Below are 15152 nucleotides of genomic sequence, written 5' to 3'. Positions count from 1 at the left end.
TACTAATAAAAAAATCATTTTATTGAACAGTTGTTTTTGTTGCAATACATAAATTACTACATCATAGAACTTTATAGAGCAGACAGTGCAGAGAAATACATGGAATGTAAACTGAAATGAACATGGAACCAGGAAAGGCCTTTCCCACCATCGTCACAGGTTATAGAACAGCCATGAAGTATATACACTACCATTATAAAAAGCTGCACCAACAAACACTGAGATACAATGCTGTTTTCATAGGATTACAGATGAAATACACAGGATTCAATAGCTTCTTCTAGGTCTTCTCTATGTCGTGGTTCATATGCCTTGACCTGAGGGGGAAATCATTTCTTGAAGGACCAAATGTAATAAGTGGTTCTGTTCTGCTGACAAGAGTGGCCTGTAGATATTAAAGATAATACATTAGTGGGTATTCATTGTAAAAATATAAATATCCTATATACCAAGGAACTTTTTGATTACAATAAACCCAAGATAATGGATTTAAATGGAAATTGTAGAGTCACAATAATAATCTCCACACAATGTTGATTATTCTGCACCAATGGAAACTACCGTATACACTCGAGTATAAGCAGAAGTACCTAATTTGGGTACACAAAAAAACTGGGAAAACCTACTGACTCCAGTATAAGCCTAGGGTTGGAAATAAATTGGTCACAGCTTCCAGCCATTTTATAGATAGCCTGTCCCCTTCCCATCCCCCCGTATATATAGCTAGTCAGCCCCTGCCCCCCCCCCCCCGTGTATGGCCAGCGAGCCCCTGCCCCCCCCCCCCGGTGTATGGCCTGCGAGTAACTGCCCCCCTCCCCCGGTGTATGGCCAGTGAGCCCCTGAAGCCCCCCCCCCTCCCGGTGTAAGGCCAGTGAGCCCCTGCCCCCCCCCCAGGTGTATGGCCAGCAAGTAACTGCCCCCCCCCCTCCCCCGGTGTAAGGCCAGCGAGCCCCTGCCCCCCCCCCCCCCCGGTGTATAGTTTTTGTGCTGAAAAACTAGAGTTATACTCGAGTATATAAAGTACTTCCTTTTTTGAAAACACTTTTTGGTAAAAACCTGTATAACTATTTTGGGTAATATCAATTTTAATATTTAATGTCATTATCTAGGATTTTAAAAACCAAACAAAATCCAACAGTGTTTTGTGGCACGTGTGTTATCACCATGCGAGGTCCACTTATGCACCAATTACAGTAAAAAAGACTAAACAAGCCGCAAACTCCGGCAGGAATTGGCCTGTTTTGTGGTTCAGGCAGTTGGGTCATACACCAGTCATGTGAATTAACTTATAGAAATGAATGTGTGCAATCCTTTAAACACACTGGCAAAAACAATGTTCATGTGCAGACGGCCTAAGGGGATCTGTCTGTTCTGTACACTGTTCTGTTTCCAGCAGTCATCTCATTATCACAAGTGGGATTATAATCCAAAATAAAACCATTGCTATAGGACTCATTTACGCAAAATTTAAACAAAATGTTAAAAAATGTTTCATCTAGTTTTAATTAAAAAAAAAAAAAAAAAGTTTATTTTCACAGGAACAGAAAAAATAAACTACAAGCCGGAGACAATTCATTACATGACATGGAACCAACAGGGCCGAAGTATTACTAATAACTATGTACAGGCGGTCCCCTACTTAAGAACAACTGTGTTACAGACGACTCCTAGTTACAAACGGACCTCTGGATATTGGTAATTTACTGTACTTTAGTCCTAGGCTACAATAATCAGCTGTAACAGTTATCACAGGTGTCTGTAATGAAGCTTTATTGTTAATCCTGGTTCTTATGACAATCCATCATTTTTAAAATCCAATTGTCACAGAAACCAAAATAAATTTGGCTGGGGTACAGTGATAAAGTATACAGTTCCGACTTGCATACAAACTCAAAGTGAGTACAAACCTACAGAACCTATCCTGTACTGCCTGTATTAATTTTATGTTACAAAAGAATATCTGAATGTAATACAAGGATACAGGACAAAATCCAAGGTGGAAAAGACATAAAGGGTAACGACATAAGCAAGAAAACAAAAAATACTGCAACCCAATCTACATTAAAGTAACCATTCTGCTGTAACCAGCAGTAAGTGCTCATGTACGGACCAGCCACACATCACATGACAATCCAGTGATAACTGATACTGTACCAATCACATAGAGATGGAAACAAATGTGTGGTGCAGGATTGAGGAAGAGACTGAATTGCATAACATCAATAACACAACACTCCCCGCACCAGGATTCCTTCAAGGATTAATGAAAAGATTAAAGCAAGATAAGACACTTAAGAACAGAAGTTCTCTCTTTATTACATAATAAATAAATAAATACACTCAGCACATGGTGCACAAATGGAAACTAATCAAATTTAGAGCCAAAATATTGGACTGAATAATGCTATAGTGATAATACTGAACGATCTACCCAAAACTTAACCGGTTGATTTTATGGGTCCATATTACGGTTTACTTTTGCTTATTTTAATGCCAATACTGTAGGGCAGGGGTCTCAAACTCGCGGCCCGCGGGACAATATTTTGCGGCCCCCACCTGGTCGCGCTGCATGGAGAGGGCTCACGGGCTGAGCCCTCTCCATAGCCGGTAAGTCTTTGCTGCATATTGCAGCAAAGGCTTACCGGTAACACCCGCGATCGGTGCTAGCACCGATCGCGGGTGCTTTCACAGCGATGGCTGCCGACAAAGCTGCCGGCAGCCTCAAAAAGATAGCATCTTACCTGGGATCACCGCTCCCCGTGACGTCATCGGGGGGCGGAGATCCGTCTCCATGGTAGCCTCAGGTCTTCCGAAGACCCGAGGCTATTTCGTTTTAACCCCTTCATTACAATGTGCTGATAGCACATTGTAATGAATGAGGAGGAAAATCTCCATATACTGCCATACTGTAGTATGGCAGTATATGATAGGATCGATCAGACAACCTAGGGTTAAAGTACCCTAGGGAGTCTGAAAAATAGTATAAATAAAATTAAAAAAAAGTTCAAAAAAAAAAATAATAATAAAAAAACCTAAAATTTCAAATCACCCCCTTTTCCCTAGAACTGACATAAATATAAATAAACAGTAAAAATCATAAACATATCAGGTATCGACGTGTCCGAAAATGCCCGATCTATCAAAATATGATGACGGTTTTTCAGTGCGTTTAACCCCGTTACGGAAAATAGCGTCCAAAGTCGAAAATGGCACTTTTTTGCCATTTTGAAAAATATAAAAAAATCTATAAAAAGTGATCAAAAGGTTGTACAGTCCTAAAAATGATATCATTGAACATATTATCAAATTTCACAAAAAATGACAGCACCCACAGCTCCGTACACCAAAGTATGAAAAAGTTATTAGCGCCAGAATTTGGCAAAATAAAAAAAAATATTTTTGTACAGTAGGTTTTAATTTTTGTAAATGTATGAAAACATTATAAAACCTATACAAATTTGGTATCCCCTTAATCGTACCGACCCAAAAAATAAAGTAGACATGTCATTTGGGGCGCTCAGTGAAAGACGTAATATCCAAGCCCACAAGAAAATGGCGCAAATGCATTTTCATTGCATTTGGAATTTTTTTCCCGCTTCCGAGTACATGGCATGGAATATTTAATACCATCACTATGAAGTGCAATTTGTTACGCAGAAAACAATCCATCACACAGCTCTTTACGTGTAAAAATAAAAAAGTTATAGTTTTTTGAAGGTGGGGAGTGAAAAATGGACATGAAAAAACAGGAAAGGGCCCGTAACCGGTTAATCCCCTTCCCTCCGGTACTTGAAGAAGATGAAGTCGCCGCTCTGAACGCACTTGGTGCAGGTCAGAGCGGCGACTTCATCTTCTTCGATGGGAGGGACACGGGGAGGCAAGTACCGGGTGGGGGGGGGGGAATGGAGTGTCCCTGACTGGGCTCAGTGCGGTAGGAGCTTGGGACCCCTCGGTACACAGGACGCGTTCATAGAGAAAACACGTCTCCCAGCTTGGGGCTTTCCTTGCACTGGGAGACGCCGTGACATTTGAATCTGAATAATGATATTTTGTAAGCGCATTTTGTGTGGAAAACTTGATGCGGCCCAGCCTTACCCAGAATCTACCTCCAACGGCCCCCAGGTAAATTGAGTTTGAGACCCCTGCTGTAGGGCAATGTTCCCATTGCATCAATAATGGAACCTACAGTGCAAGGCCTTTGTCTGTTACAGATTCTATATGTTACGGATTGTTTTCTGCATGTTACACAGGCGCATCTGAAAATTGGTAGACAAGGACTAGTGTGCTAGACTAAAGAGTGCTGGAGTATAATGCACATACCAGAGTTCTACTTGCAAAATTTTAAGTGATTCCACATCATTTTCCTGACATGCCATCTGCAGGAAAAAGAAAAAGAAAGAAATGAGAAACAAACATACAAGTGCACAAGGCTCACAGACTCTGCAAATTGTAACTAGAATAATATAGTGTATATTCAGTTGAAACCAGACTGCCCCGGGTCTTTGTATGACCTGTGGCTGTCAAAGAAACAGATTGCCTCGCTGATGTCGCAGGGAGCGACGATGGTTACAACTAAGCCAACATGGCTCCCCGATGCGCCATCGGCTTTTTTTTTTTAATCAGATATTTCTTTATTATTTTGCAAAATTTACACATAAACATAGCAATCTCACCACACCATTCCCTTCCCACTCCAGACAAGGCTACAGGCCAATTGTGGTACAGTTAGCACGCATGCTACATATGATCAAATCGCCACACAGGGCTATGAGAACCTTTTGCCAAGATGCAATGAACATTTCGGGATTCAACAAGGCAAACAACAATAACATACTGAATTAGTATAATAAACCAAGGTATCCGACCAAGGGCCCCAAAGTTTCAAATGTACCACTTGCCTTTCTCTCCTTATATATAGCTTTTATATATAACCTTTTGAAGCGCTGTTGGATTTTTAATGCTTCTCGCGGGTGTTACCGGTGGGTGTTTGCTGCATTACGCAGCAAAAGCTCACAGGCTATGGAGAGGGGTATGCCTGTGATCCCTCTCCAGATACCAGCAGCCTGGGGTCACACGTTGTTAAGGAGGAGGAAAATCCCCATATACTGCCATACTGTATTATAGGACCGATCAGACAACCTAGGGTTAAAGTACCCTAGGGAGTCTGAAAAATAGTTAAAAAAAAAATCTAATAAGAAAAATATAAAAATTCAAATCACCCCTTTAACCTAGAACTGATATAAATATAAATAAACAGTAAAAATCATGAACACATTAGGTATCACTGCGTCCGAAAATGCCCAATCAAAATATAATAAATCTTTTTTTTAATGCGTTTAACCCTGTAACGGAAAAAAGCCCCCAAAGTCGAAAATGGCACTTTTTTGCCATTTTATAAAAGATTTCTATAAAAAGTGATCAAAAGGCCGTATAGTCCTAAAAATGATAACATTAAAAACGTCATCAAAAGTCGCAAAAAAATGACACCACCAAAAGCTCTGTATACCAAAGTATAAAAAAGTTATCAGCGCCAGAATGTATGAAAACATTATAAAACCTATACAAATTTGGTATCCCCGTAATCAAACTGACCCAAAGAATAAAGTAAACATGATTTTGGGGCGTACAGTGAAATCCAAGCCCACAAGAATATGGCGCGAATGGGCTTTTTCTCCGATTTCACTGCATTTGGTATTTTTCTCCCGCTTCCCTGTACACGGCATGGAATATTAACTACCACAATTTTGAAGTGCAATTTGTTACGCAGAAAATAAGCCATCACACAGCTCTGTACATGGGAAAATAAAAAAGTTATAGATTTTTGAAGGTGGGGAGTGAAAAGTGAAAACCGAAAAACCATAAAGGGCATCAGCAGGAAGGGGTTAGAGGGGTGTTCCCATTTCGGCAAGTTAATGTTATTGTTTTTATAATAAAATGTTATAAAATTTGTATCAATTCCTGAACGTTTTCTAGATCTCTGCTTGCTGTCACTCTATAGCAGTAGTGGCGAACCTATGGCACGCGTACCATCTCCCCAGTCTCATGAAACTGGGCCCCGACGCCTGCCGGGTCCCGGCGCTGCCTGCTCGTCTCCGGTGCTCCGCTTGTTCGCGGCTCTGTCTCTATACTGGCTACTACCCCTAAACTCACAATGCTGCAGCATTTCTCCTGTGTTGTGTATGCGATTTTCAGAGAAAATAAAACTTATACTTAAGAGCGACAGCCACACTACACAGCCATACACAGAGCTACAGCTGCAGTACACAGCCATACATGGGGCTACAGCCACAGTACAGTCATACATGGAGCTACAGGCGCAGTACACAGCCATACATGGAGCTACAGCCGCAGTACACAGCCATACATGGAGCTACAGCCGCAGTACACAGCCATACATGGAGCTACAGCCGCAGTACACAGCCATACACGGAGCTACAGCCGCAGTACACAGCCATACACGGAGCTACAGACACAGTACACAGCCATACATGGAGCTACAGCCACAGTACACAGCCATACACAAAGCTACAGCCGCAGTACACAGCCATACACGGAGCTACAGCCACAATACACAGCCATACACGGAGCTACAGACACAGTACACAGCCATACACTGAGCTACAGCCGCAGTACACAGCCATACATGGGGCTACAGCCACAGTACAGTCATACATGGAGCTACAGGCGCAGTACACAGCCATACATGGAGCTACAGCCGCAGTACACAGCCATACATGGAGCTACAGCCGCAGTACACAGCCATACATGGAGCTACAGCCGCAGTACACAGCCATACACGGAGCTACAGCCGCAGTACACAGCCATACACGGAGCTACAGACACAGTACACAGCCATACATGGAGCTACAGCCACAGTACACAGCCATACACAAAGCTACAGCCGCAGTACACAGCCATACACGGAGCTACAGCCACAATACACAGCCATACACGGAGCTACAGACACAGTACACAGCCATACACTGAGCTACAGCCGCAGTACACAGCCATACATGGAGCTACAGCCGCAGTACACAGCCATACACAAAGCTACAGCCGCAGTACACAGCCATACACAAAGCTACAGCCGCAGTACACAGCCATACACAAAGCTACAGCCGCAGTACACAGCCATACACAAAGCTACAGCCGCAGTACACAGCCATACACAAAGCTACAGCCGCAGTACACAGCCATACATGGAGCTACAGACACAGTACACAGCCATACACAGAACTACAGACACAGTATACAGCCATACATGGAGCTACAGCCACAGTACACAGCCATACACAAAGCTACAGCCGCAGTACACAGCCATACACGGAGCTACAGCCACAATACACAGCCATACACGGAGCTACAGACACAGTACACAGCCATACACTGAGCTACAGCCGCAGTACACAGCCATACATGGAGCTACAGCCTCAGTACACAGCCATACACAAAGCTACAGCCGCAGTACACAGCCATACACAAAGCTACAGCCGCAGTACACAGCCATACACAAAGCTACAGCCGCAGTACACAGCCATACACAAAGCTACAGCCGCAGTACACAGCCATACATGGAGCTACAGACACAGTACACAGCCATACACAGAGCTACAGACACAGTATACAGCCATACACGGAGCTACAGACACAGTATACAGCCATACAAGGAGCTACAGATACAGTACACGGCCATACATGGAGCTACAGCCACAGTACACAGCCATACATGGAGCATGGAGACACAGTACACGGCCATACATGGAGCTACAGCCACAGTACACAGCCACACATGGAGCTACAGCCTCAGAACACAGCCACATATGGAGCTACAGCCTCAGAACACAGCCACACATGAAGCTACAGGAGCAGTACACAGCCATACTTGGAGCTACAGCCGCAGTACACAGCCATACATGAAGCTACAGGAGCAGTACACAGCCATACATGGCGCTACAGCCACAGTACACTGTAATTTAATAAGATGTTTTCCCAGCGATGATTGGACACAGTTAGTGTGCATTCACACTGCCATTGTGGGGATGCATATATGGCTGCAACCTTGGCTGAATGCTACAGTTATGTATAGACCTTGATTCTGGCTCTGTATCTAATGTTTGATAAAACGTCTTTTACCCTTCAAATAGGAGTAGTCTGGTAGTCTCTTATTACATGAAGGGTGGGCCTCCCAAAAAATTTTCTCTGGTGGGCCCAAGGTACACCAGTCCGACACTGATGGCAGTAATACAGTATTCATCACTATATTAGCTTCTAGTATAGTGTTATTATTGGTAATGTTGGCCTTTCTATAATGGTCTTTATAACCAGAATTCTGCTATTTATGTGGTTGTAATGGTGGTGTCATGAAGTCAAAGTGTTATTTGTCTCTTGTATAGAGGTATTGTGGCACTATTGGGCTAAATTTATGTGTTGGCACCTTGCACTAGAAACGTCGGCTTTGGTTTGCAGTTTGGGCACTCGGTCTCTTAAAGGTTTGCCATCACTGCTCTATAGATAGCTTCTATGTTTACTTCTAGTGGATTGAAAACTGACCATGGTCACATTTCTGTCCACTAAAAGTAAACATAGGAAGTTTTCCATAGAATGACAGCATGTCGAGATCTTTCTAATGTTATTTAGGGGGACATCTTCTACACAGAGGATGGCTTCACCGCTGCCATAGACAGTGATACTTTACAGTAAGAGGAGCAAGACTGGAACCTTAAGCCGCTCCTTCCAATGTACAAATAGGGTTCAGCCCTATGCAGCGTGATGTATGATTATATACAGGAGTCTCTATTACACACTGCACTACACATAAAGTGATACTTGCCACAACTGACTGTAACAGTAAGAACACCTCCTCCGTCAGATAATTCACTGCAGGGGAAAAAAAACAAAGAGAGATTTGTCAGCGGAGAGGATTAGTCACAACAGAATCATTTCACAATTATCATTACTGGTGATTCAAGACTCCCATTGCCCCGTCTTTATGTAATCCATAACCATGTAGCCTAAAAAAAAAACTAAATGCAAACTACACCTCCCAAAAAAGCCACAAAAATGACATATTTCAGGGTTTTATTTGTCATGCCATACCTAATGGATGACAAGACAGCGATGGTGGTTCCAACCCTATAATTACAAGGACACTGACAGCTCAGGAAGTAATCCACCATCCCTCTAATCTCAGAAATAATTCCTCCTACATTCTCTATTCATCGTGTTGTTAACCCCTGGCCAAGTCCTGAAACCAGTGACTTAGATATTTTTTGTAAGCCTTGTAAAAGTGTCATTATTTTAATCTACAAGGGATGTATTTCAGGCTAATGGCCGATTAAAAGTGAATTTAATCTTTTAGCAAACTTGTTATACACACACGCTCCATGTTGTAATGGGGATGGTGTTCACCCACAGCGCTGCACGTCACTGCCAGGTGTTTCAGTGTATAACAGGCACGGCAGTGGTCGGGGCGGCAGTGCCAGCCTTTGTACACTAATAGAGCCCGGGCAGTGATGAGCATCATGGGAGCACTTGAGGAGGTAAGTATAAGGTGTTTCTTGTTTTAATAGCACCTCCCCAAGTCACATATAGTTTATTCTTAAATCCTGAACAACTCCCTGAAATTTTATAACTAATATTTTCTTCTACTTGAACATGTAATCATGGTAGTGCCTGTACTGTACACCGTCAGGCCCTCAGGCGTCCTCCATAACAGACTCTAAAATTCTTCCTCTGCCATGTAACCCATTTAGATGGGATTCCTATGACCTTGGTAACGGCTCTTCTACCCGGCTCCCTAGTAGCATAATACTAAAAGTGGGTAGTGATCCTGATAGGAGAATATTCGCCCAAGGACCATGCCTATTTAAATACCAATAGTATTTTGACCAGACAATTAGGACAGGATCGTAGTGCTAGCAAATAGTTAAAGGGAACCTGTCATCAGAAATTGATCTAATAATCCACTACCATGGCACCTCCTTGACTTTATAAAACCAATTTACATTTAACTTGAAAGTTGATTTTCTGGATGATGGCACCACCATTTTCTATAGAATAAAGGTTATATGCAATAAATATATTACTCGGATAGATATACAGCATAGCAGTAGGTGACATATGATTATAAGACCTAGAGCAGTGGTGCCACTCGGAGCCCTTTCTGTGGGCACCCAGCACAGAATTTACCAGATGGACTGCAGGAGGAAGCCTTGAGTCCTAAGACAGCCCCGGACGAGCCACACTCAGTGCTATTTTAAAGTTACACCTACTTGGCTGCCAGGAGGAGCGAGAAGGGCTGGACAGAGATGGATTATCGTTAGAGCTCCAGCTTTGGGTCCCCTGAATCTTCCTCTTCAGGGGACCCTGGAGGGAAGCTACAATCCAAATGTCTCCTGCTTTCTATTGTATGGGTGTTCTCAGGACGCCAATATGATTGAAACTTGTGAGACAGCAGAGATCAATAGGTTACTGCTTAAATTGTCATGTTGGCACTTTGCGACATAAAAGTGGTTTTTGGTTGTAGTTTGGGCGCTCAGTATCTAAAAGGTTCACCATCACTGACCTAGAGAAACAGAGTATACTAAACCAGGAAAAGATTATTCATATTCTCAGGTGTTCATTCACACACAGCAGTTCTTACCATGACTGTGAGTGTCAAAGGCTTCCCAGTCATATTTCTCTAGAGTCTGTGCGTGTTCAGGTAGTAGTTTCTGAGGGGGAGGCTGAAACAGGATAATCACACAACATACTGATGGATGTTTATTATACAATAAAGGAACCTCAATTACACCTGATAATATGGTATACCTAGGTTACGCACATGTTCATACATAACCTCTTTCCCCAAACCCTAATAATTGAAATGTATTACCTTTTCTGCCCCTTTATGGTAGGCTGGTTGACCCAAAAATGGTGTAGCCGAGAGGGAGAAGAGGAGCTGTAGGAGAGCTTGAGGTAACTACCAGATTTATGGGGTTTTTTTTAGCCAGGGAGGGGGGTGGTGGTGGTTGCTGTAGCGCTTTACATCAGTGTGTGTAGGGGGGAGTGCTGCAGTGCTTTACGTCTGAGGCGGGGGGGGGGAGGGGGGGGCTTTTGCAGCACCTTTTCATTGAATTAAGGGGCACTCCTAAAATTAGGTGCCTAAGCTTATATGCGGGTTGGCTTAAACTTGAGTATATACATTACATATTATAGTATATACAATATAGTATAGTATGAGAGTGATAGTATTTTTTAACATTATGTAATCGAAATTTGAACATTACTGCATGTAGTCCCTCACATCAGGGTTGTGCGTGAACAACAAAATAAGCTTCCCACACATACATCTTCTACTCCCAAGAGATCTTTCTATCTGTATGCAAACTAACTTTTCAGTGCCCCGGAGACAAGGCTGATGGTTTACACATTGCTCGACATATTAAATAGGGGTAGAAAAAATCAAAATCACCAAAAGTATAAAAAAAAGGGGAAAAAATTACTTAGTGCAGAGTATGGAGGCTCAGCCAAACCCAAAAATCGCAGATTTTACAGAGCTTACCTGAAGAAGCATTAGGAGAAGGACCCGAGAGACTTCACATTTTACAATAATATCCAAAAATGCTCCTGGAATAAAGACATAGGCTGCAACTGAAATGTGTTACATCAACTAATATGAAATATAACATACCTTATATACTCGAGTATAAGCCTAGTTTTTCAGCACAAAAATGTGCTGAAAAACCCAAACTCGGCTTATACTCGAATCAAAAAAATAAATACCCCTGCATATCTTCTGTGCGATCTGTCCACCAGCTGCAGTAGGCTATATACACTGGGGCAGGGGCTGGCGGGCTATATACACTGGGGCAGGGGCTGGCGGGCTATATACACTGGGGCAGGGGCTGGCGGGCTATATACACTGGGGCAGGGGCTGGCGGGCTATATACACTGGGGCAGGGGCTGGCGGGCTATATACACTGGGGCAGGGGCTGGCGGGCTATATACACTGGGGCAGGGGCTGGCAGGCTATATACACTGGGGCAGGGGCTGGCAGGCTATATACACTGGGGCAGGGGCTGGCAGGCTATATACACTGGGGCAGGGGCTGGCAGGCTATATACACTGGGGCAGGGGCTGGCAGGCTATATACACTGGGGCAGGGGCTGGCAGGCTATATACACTGGGGCAGGGGCTGGCAGGCTATATACACTGGGGCAGGGGCTGGCGGGCTATATACACTGGGGCAGGGGCTGGCGGGCTATATACACTGGGGCAGGGGCTGGAGGGCTATATACACTGGGGCAGGGGCTGGAGGGCTATATACACTGGGGCAGGGGCTGGCGGGCTATATACACTGGGGCAGGGGCTGGCGGGCTATATACACTGGGGCAGGGGCTGGCGGGCTATATACACTGGGGCAGGGGCTGGCGGGCTATATACACTGGGGCAGGGGCTGGCGGGCTATATACACTGGGGCAGGGGCTGGCAGGCTATATACACTGGGGCAGGGGCTGGCAGGCTATATACACTGGGGCAGGGGCTGGCAGGCTATATACACTGGGGCAGGGGCTGGCAGGCTATATACACTGGGGCAGGGGCTGGCAGGCTATATACACTGGGGCAGGGGCTGGCAGGCTATATACACTGGGGCAGGGGCTGGCAGGCTATATACACTGGGGCAGGGGCTGGCAGGCTATATACACTGGGGCAGGGGCTGGCAGGCTATATACACTGGGGCAGGGGCTGGCAGGCTATATACACTGGGGCAGGGGCTGGCAGGCTATATACACTGGGGCAGGGGCTGGCAGGCTATATACACTGGGGCAGGGGCTGGCAGGCTATATACACTGGGGCAGGGGCTGGCAGGCTATATACACTGGGGCAGGGGCTGGCAGGCTATATACACTGGGGCAGGGGCTGGCAGGCTATATACACTGGGGCAGGGGCTGGCAGGCTATATACACTGGGGCAGGGGCTGGCAGGCTATATACACTGGGGCAGGGGCTGGCAGGCTATATACACTGGGGCAGGGGCTGGCAGGCTATATACACTGGGGCAGGGGCTGGCAGGCTATATACACTGGGGCAGGGGCTGGCAGGCTATATACACTGGGGCAGGGGCTGGCAGGCTATATACACTGGGGCAGGGGCTGGCAGGCTATATACACTGGGGCAGGGGCTGGCAGGCTATATACACTGGGGCAGGGGCTGGCAGGCTATATACACTGGGGCAGGGGCTGGCAGGCTATATACACTGGGGCAGGGGCTGGCAGGCTATATACACTGGGGCAGGGGCTGGCAGGCTATATACACTGGGGCAGGGGCTGGCAGGCTATATACACTGGGGCAGGGGCTGGCAGGCTATATACACTGGGGAGGCTGTGACCAATGCATTTCCCACCCTCTGCTTATACTCGAGTCAATAGGCTTTCCCAGTATTTTGTGTTAAAATTAAGGCCTTGGCTTATACTCGAGTATATATGGTAAATGGATTTTAAAATCCATCTGGTTTTTAACCCCTTCCCGACGCGCGCCGTACTAGTACGGCGCGCGCCGGGTCCCGGTTCATGGAGAGGGCTCGCGGGCCGAGCCCTCTCCATAGCCGGTAAGTCTTTGCTGCATATTGCAGCAAAGGCTTACCGGTAACACCCGGTGTTTTCTCCGCGATCGCCGCCGCCAATGCTGCCGGCGGCTTCAAAGAGATGGCGCCGCATGGGCGCCGCCTTCTTGTTGTGGATCGCTGCTCCCCGATGACGTCACGGGGAACGGCGATCCGTCGCCATGGTAACCTTGGGTGTTCCGAACACCCGAGGCTACTTCCTTTTAACCCATGCATTACAATGTGCTAATTGCACATTGTAATGCATGGGGAGTAAAATCCACATATACTGCCATACTGTAGTATGGCAGTATATGATAGGATCGATCAGACTACCTAGGGTTAGAGTACCCTAGGGAGTCTGAAAAATAGTAAAAGTAAAAATAAAAAAAAGTTAAAAAAAAAAAAATTATAATAAAAAAACCTAAAAATTCAAATCACCCCCCTTTCCCTAGAACTGATATAAAAATAAATTAGCAGTAAAAATCATAAACACATTAGGTATCGCCGCGTCCGAAAATGCCCGATCTATCAAAATATGATAATGTTTTTTCACTATGTTTAACCCCGTAACGGAAAATAGCGTCCAAATTCGAAAATGGCATTTTTTTGCCATTTTGAAAAATATAAAAAAATTTATAAAAAGTGATCAAAAGGTCGCACAGTCCCAAAAATTATAGTAATGAAAACGCCATCAAAATTCGCAAAAAATGACACTATCCACAGCTCCGTACACCAAAGTATGAAAAAGTTATTGGCCCCAGAAGATGGCAAAATAAAAAAAAAATATTTTGTACAGGAGGTTTTAATTTTTTTTAAATGTATGAAAACATTATAAAACCTATACAAATTTGGTATCCACGTGATCGTACCGACCCAAAGAATAAAGTAGACCTGTCATTTGGGACGCAGAGTAAAAGCTGTAAAATCCAAGCCCACAAGAAAACGTCACAAATGTGGTTTTTCACCATTTTCACTGCATTTGGAATTTTTTTCCTGCTTCCCAGTACACGCCATAGAATATTAAATACCGTCACTATGAAGTGCAATTTGTTACGCAGAAAATAAGCCATAACACAGCTCTTTATGTGGAAAAATAAAAAAGTTATAGATTTTTGAAGTTGGTGAGTTAAAAATGGAAGTGAAAAAACTAAAAAAGGCCAAGTCGTTAAGGGGTTAAAGAAGTGGCTGAGAAGGAGGGGGCTACAATGCACAACACTTTGGGTCTTCCTTTTAGGTGGAAGGAAAATGGCTATGTGACACGGAATACCCTGAGAAACCTCATATTGACAATAACAATAAAATATCTAACATTTTTCATATCCTATTATCTTCCTATAGTCAATATGAACCAAAAATGAACAACTATTTGGGGTCCCAACCAGAAACTACATGCAACTACAAAAATGGGTCATAACAGTAGCTTCAAATCTAAAAGGGAGTCTGTCCACAGCTAGATTAAGCGCAATGACATGTACTTTCCCATGCATTTTGTGCTGATTTTATCTTTTATCATAATCAGTCTGGAGGAATAAGGTCAGCACTACAAAACCATGCGTGGTCTGTGAAAA

The 15152-nt window shown here is 44.3% G+C and overlaps 1 protein-coding gene across 1 annotated transcript in view; it reads right to left on the bottom strand.

The window, feature by feature from the left end:
- Positions 1–15152, bottom strand: part of LOC140103641 (40-kDa huntingtin-associated protein-like) — a 31512-nt gene continuing 16360 nt past the window's right edge. Inside the window, exons 8-12 of the mRNA XM_072126794.1 lie at positions 11543–11607; positions 10643–10724; positions 8831–8877; positions 4321–4376; positions 1–385 (exon numbers count right to left, since the gene is read on the bottom strand). Coding sequence (XP_071982895.1) covers positions 304–385; positions 4321–4376; positions 8831–8877; positions 10643–10724; positions 11543–11607 — 332 coding nt within the window. The 3' untranslated portion in view covers positions 1–303. The remainder of the gene's footprint in view (positions 386–4320; positions 4377–8830; positions 8878–10642; positions 10725–11542; positions 11608–15152) is intronic.

The sequence above is a fragment of the Engystomops pustulosus genome, chromosome 10 (genome assembly GCF_040894005.1).
Source record: "Engystomops pustulosus chromosome 10, aEngPut4.maternal, whole genome shotgun sequence".
NCBI lineage: Eukaryota > Metazoa > Chordata > Amphibia > Anura > Leptodactylidae > Engystomops > Engystomops pustulosus.
The sequence above is the reverse complement of the archived record's forward strand: the minus strand, read 5'-3'. Positions and strand labels throughout refer to the sequence as shown.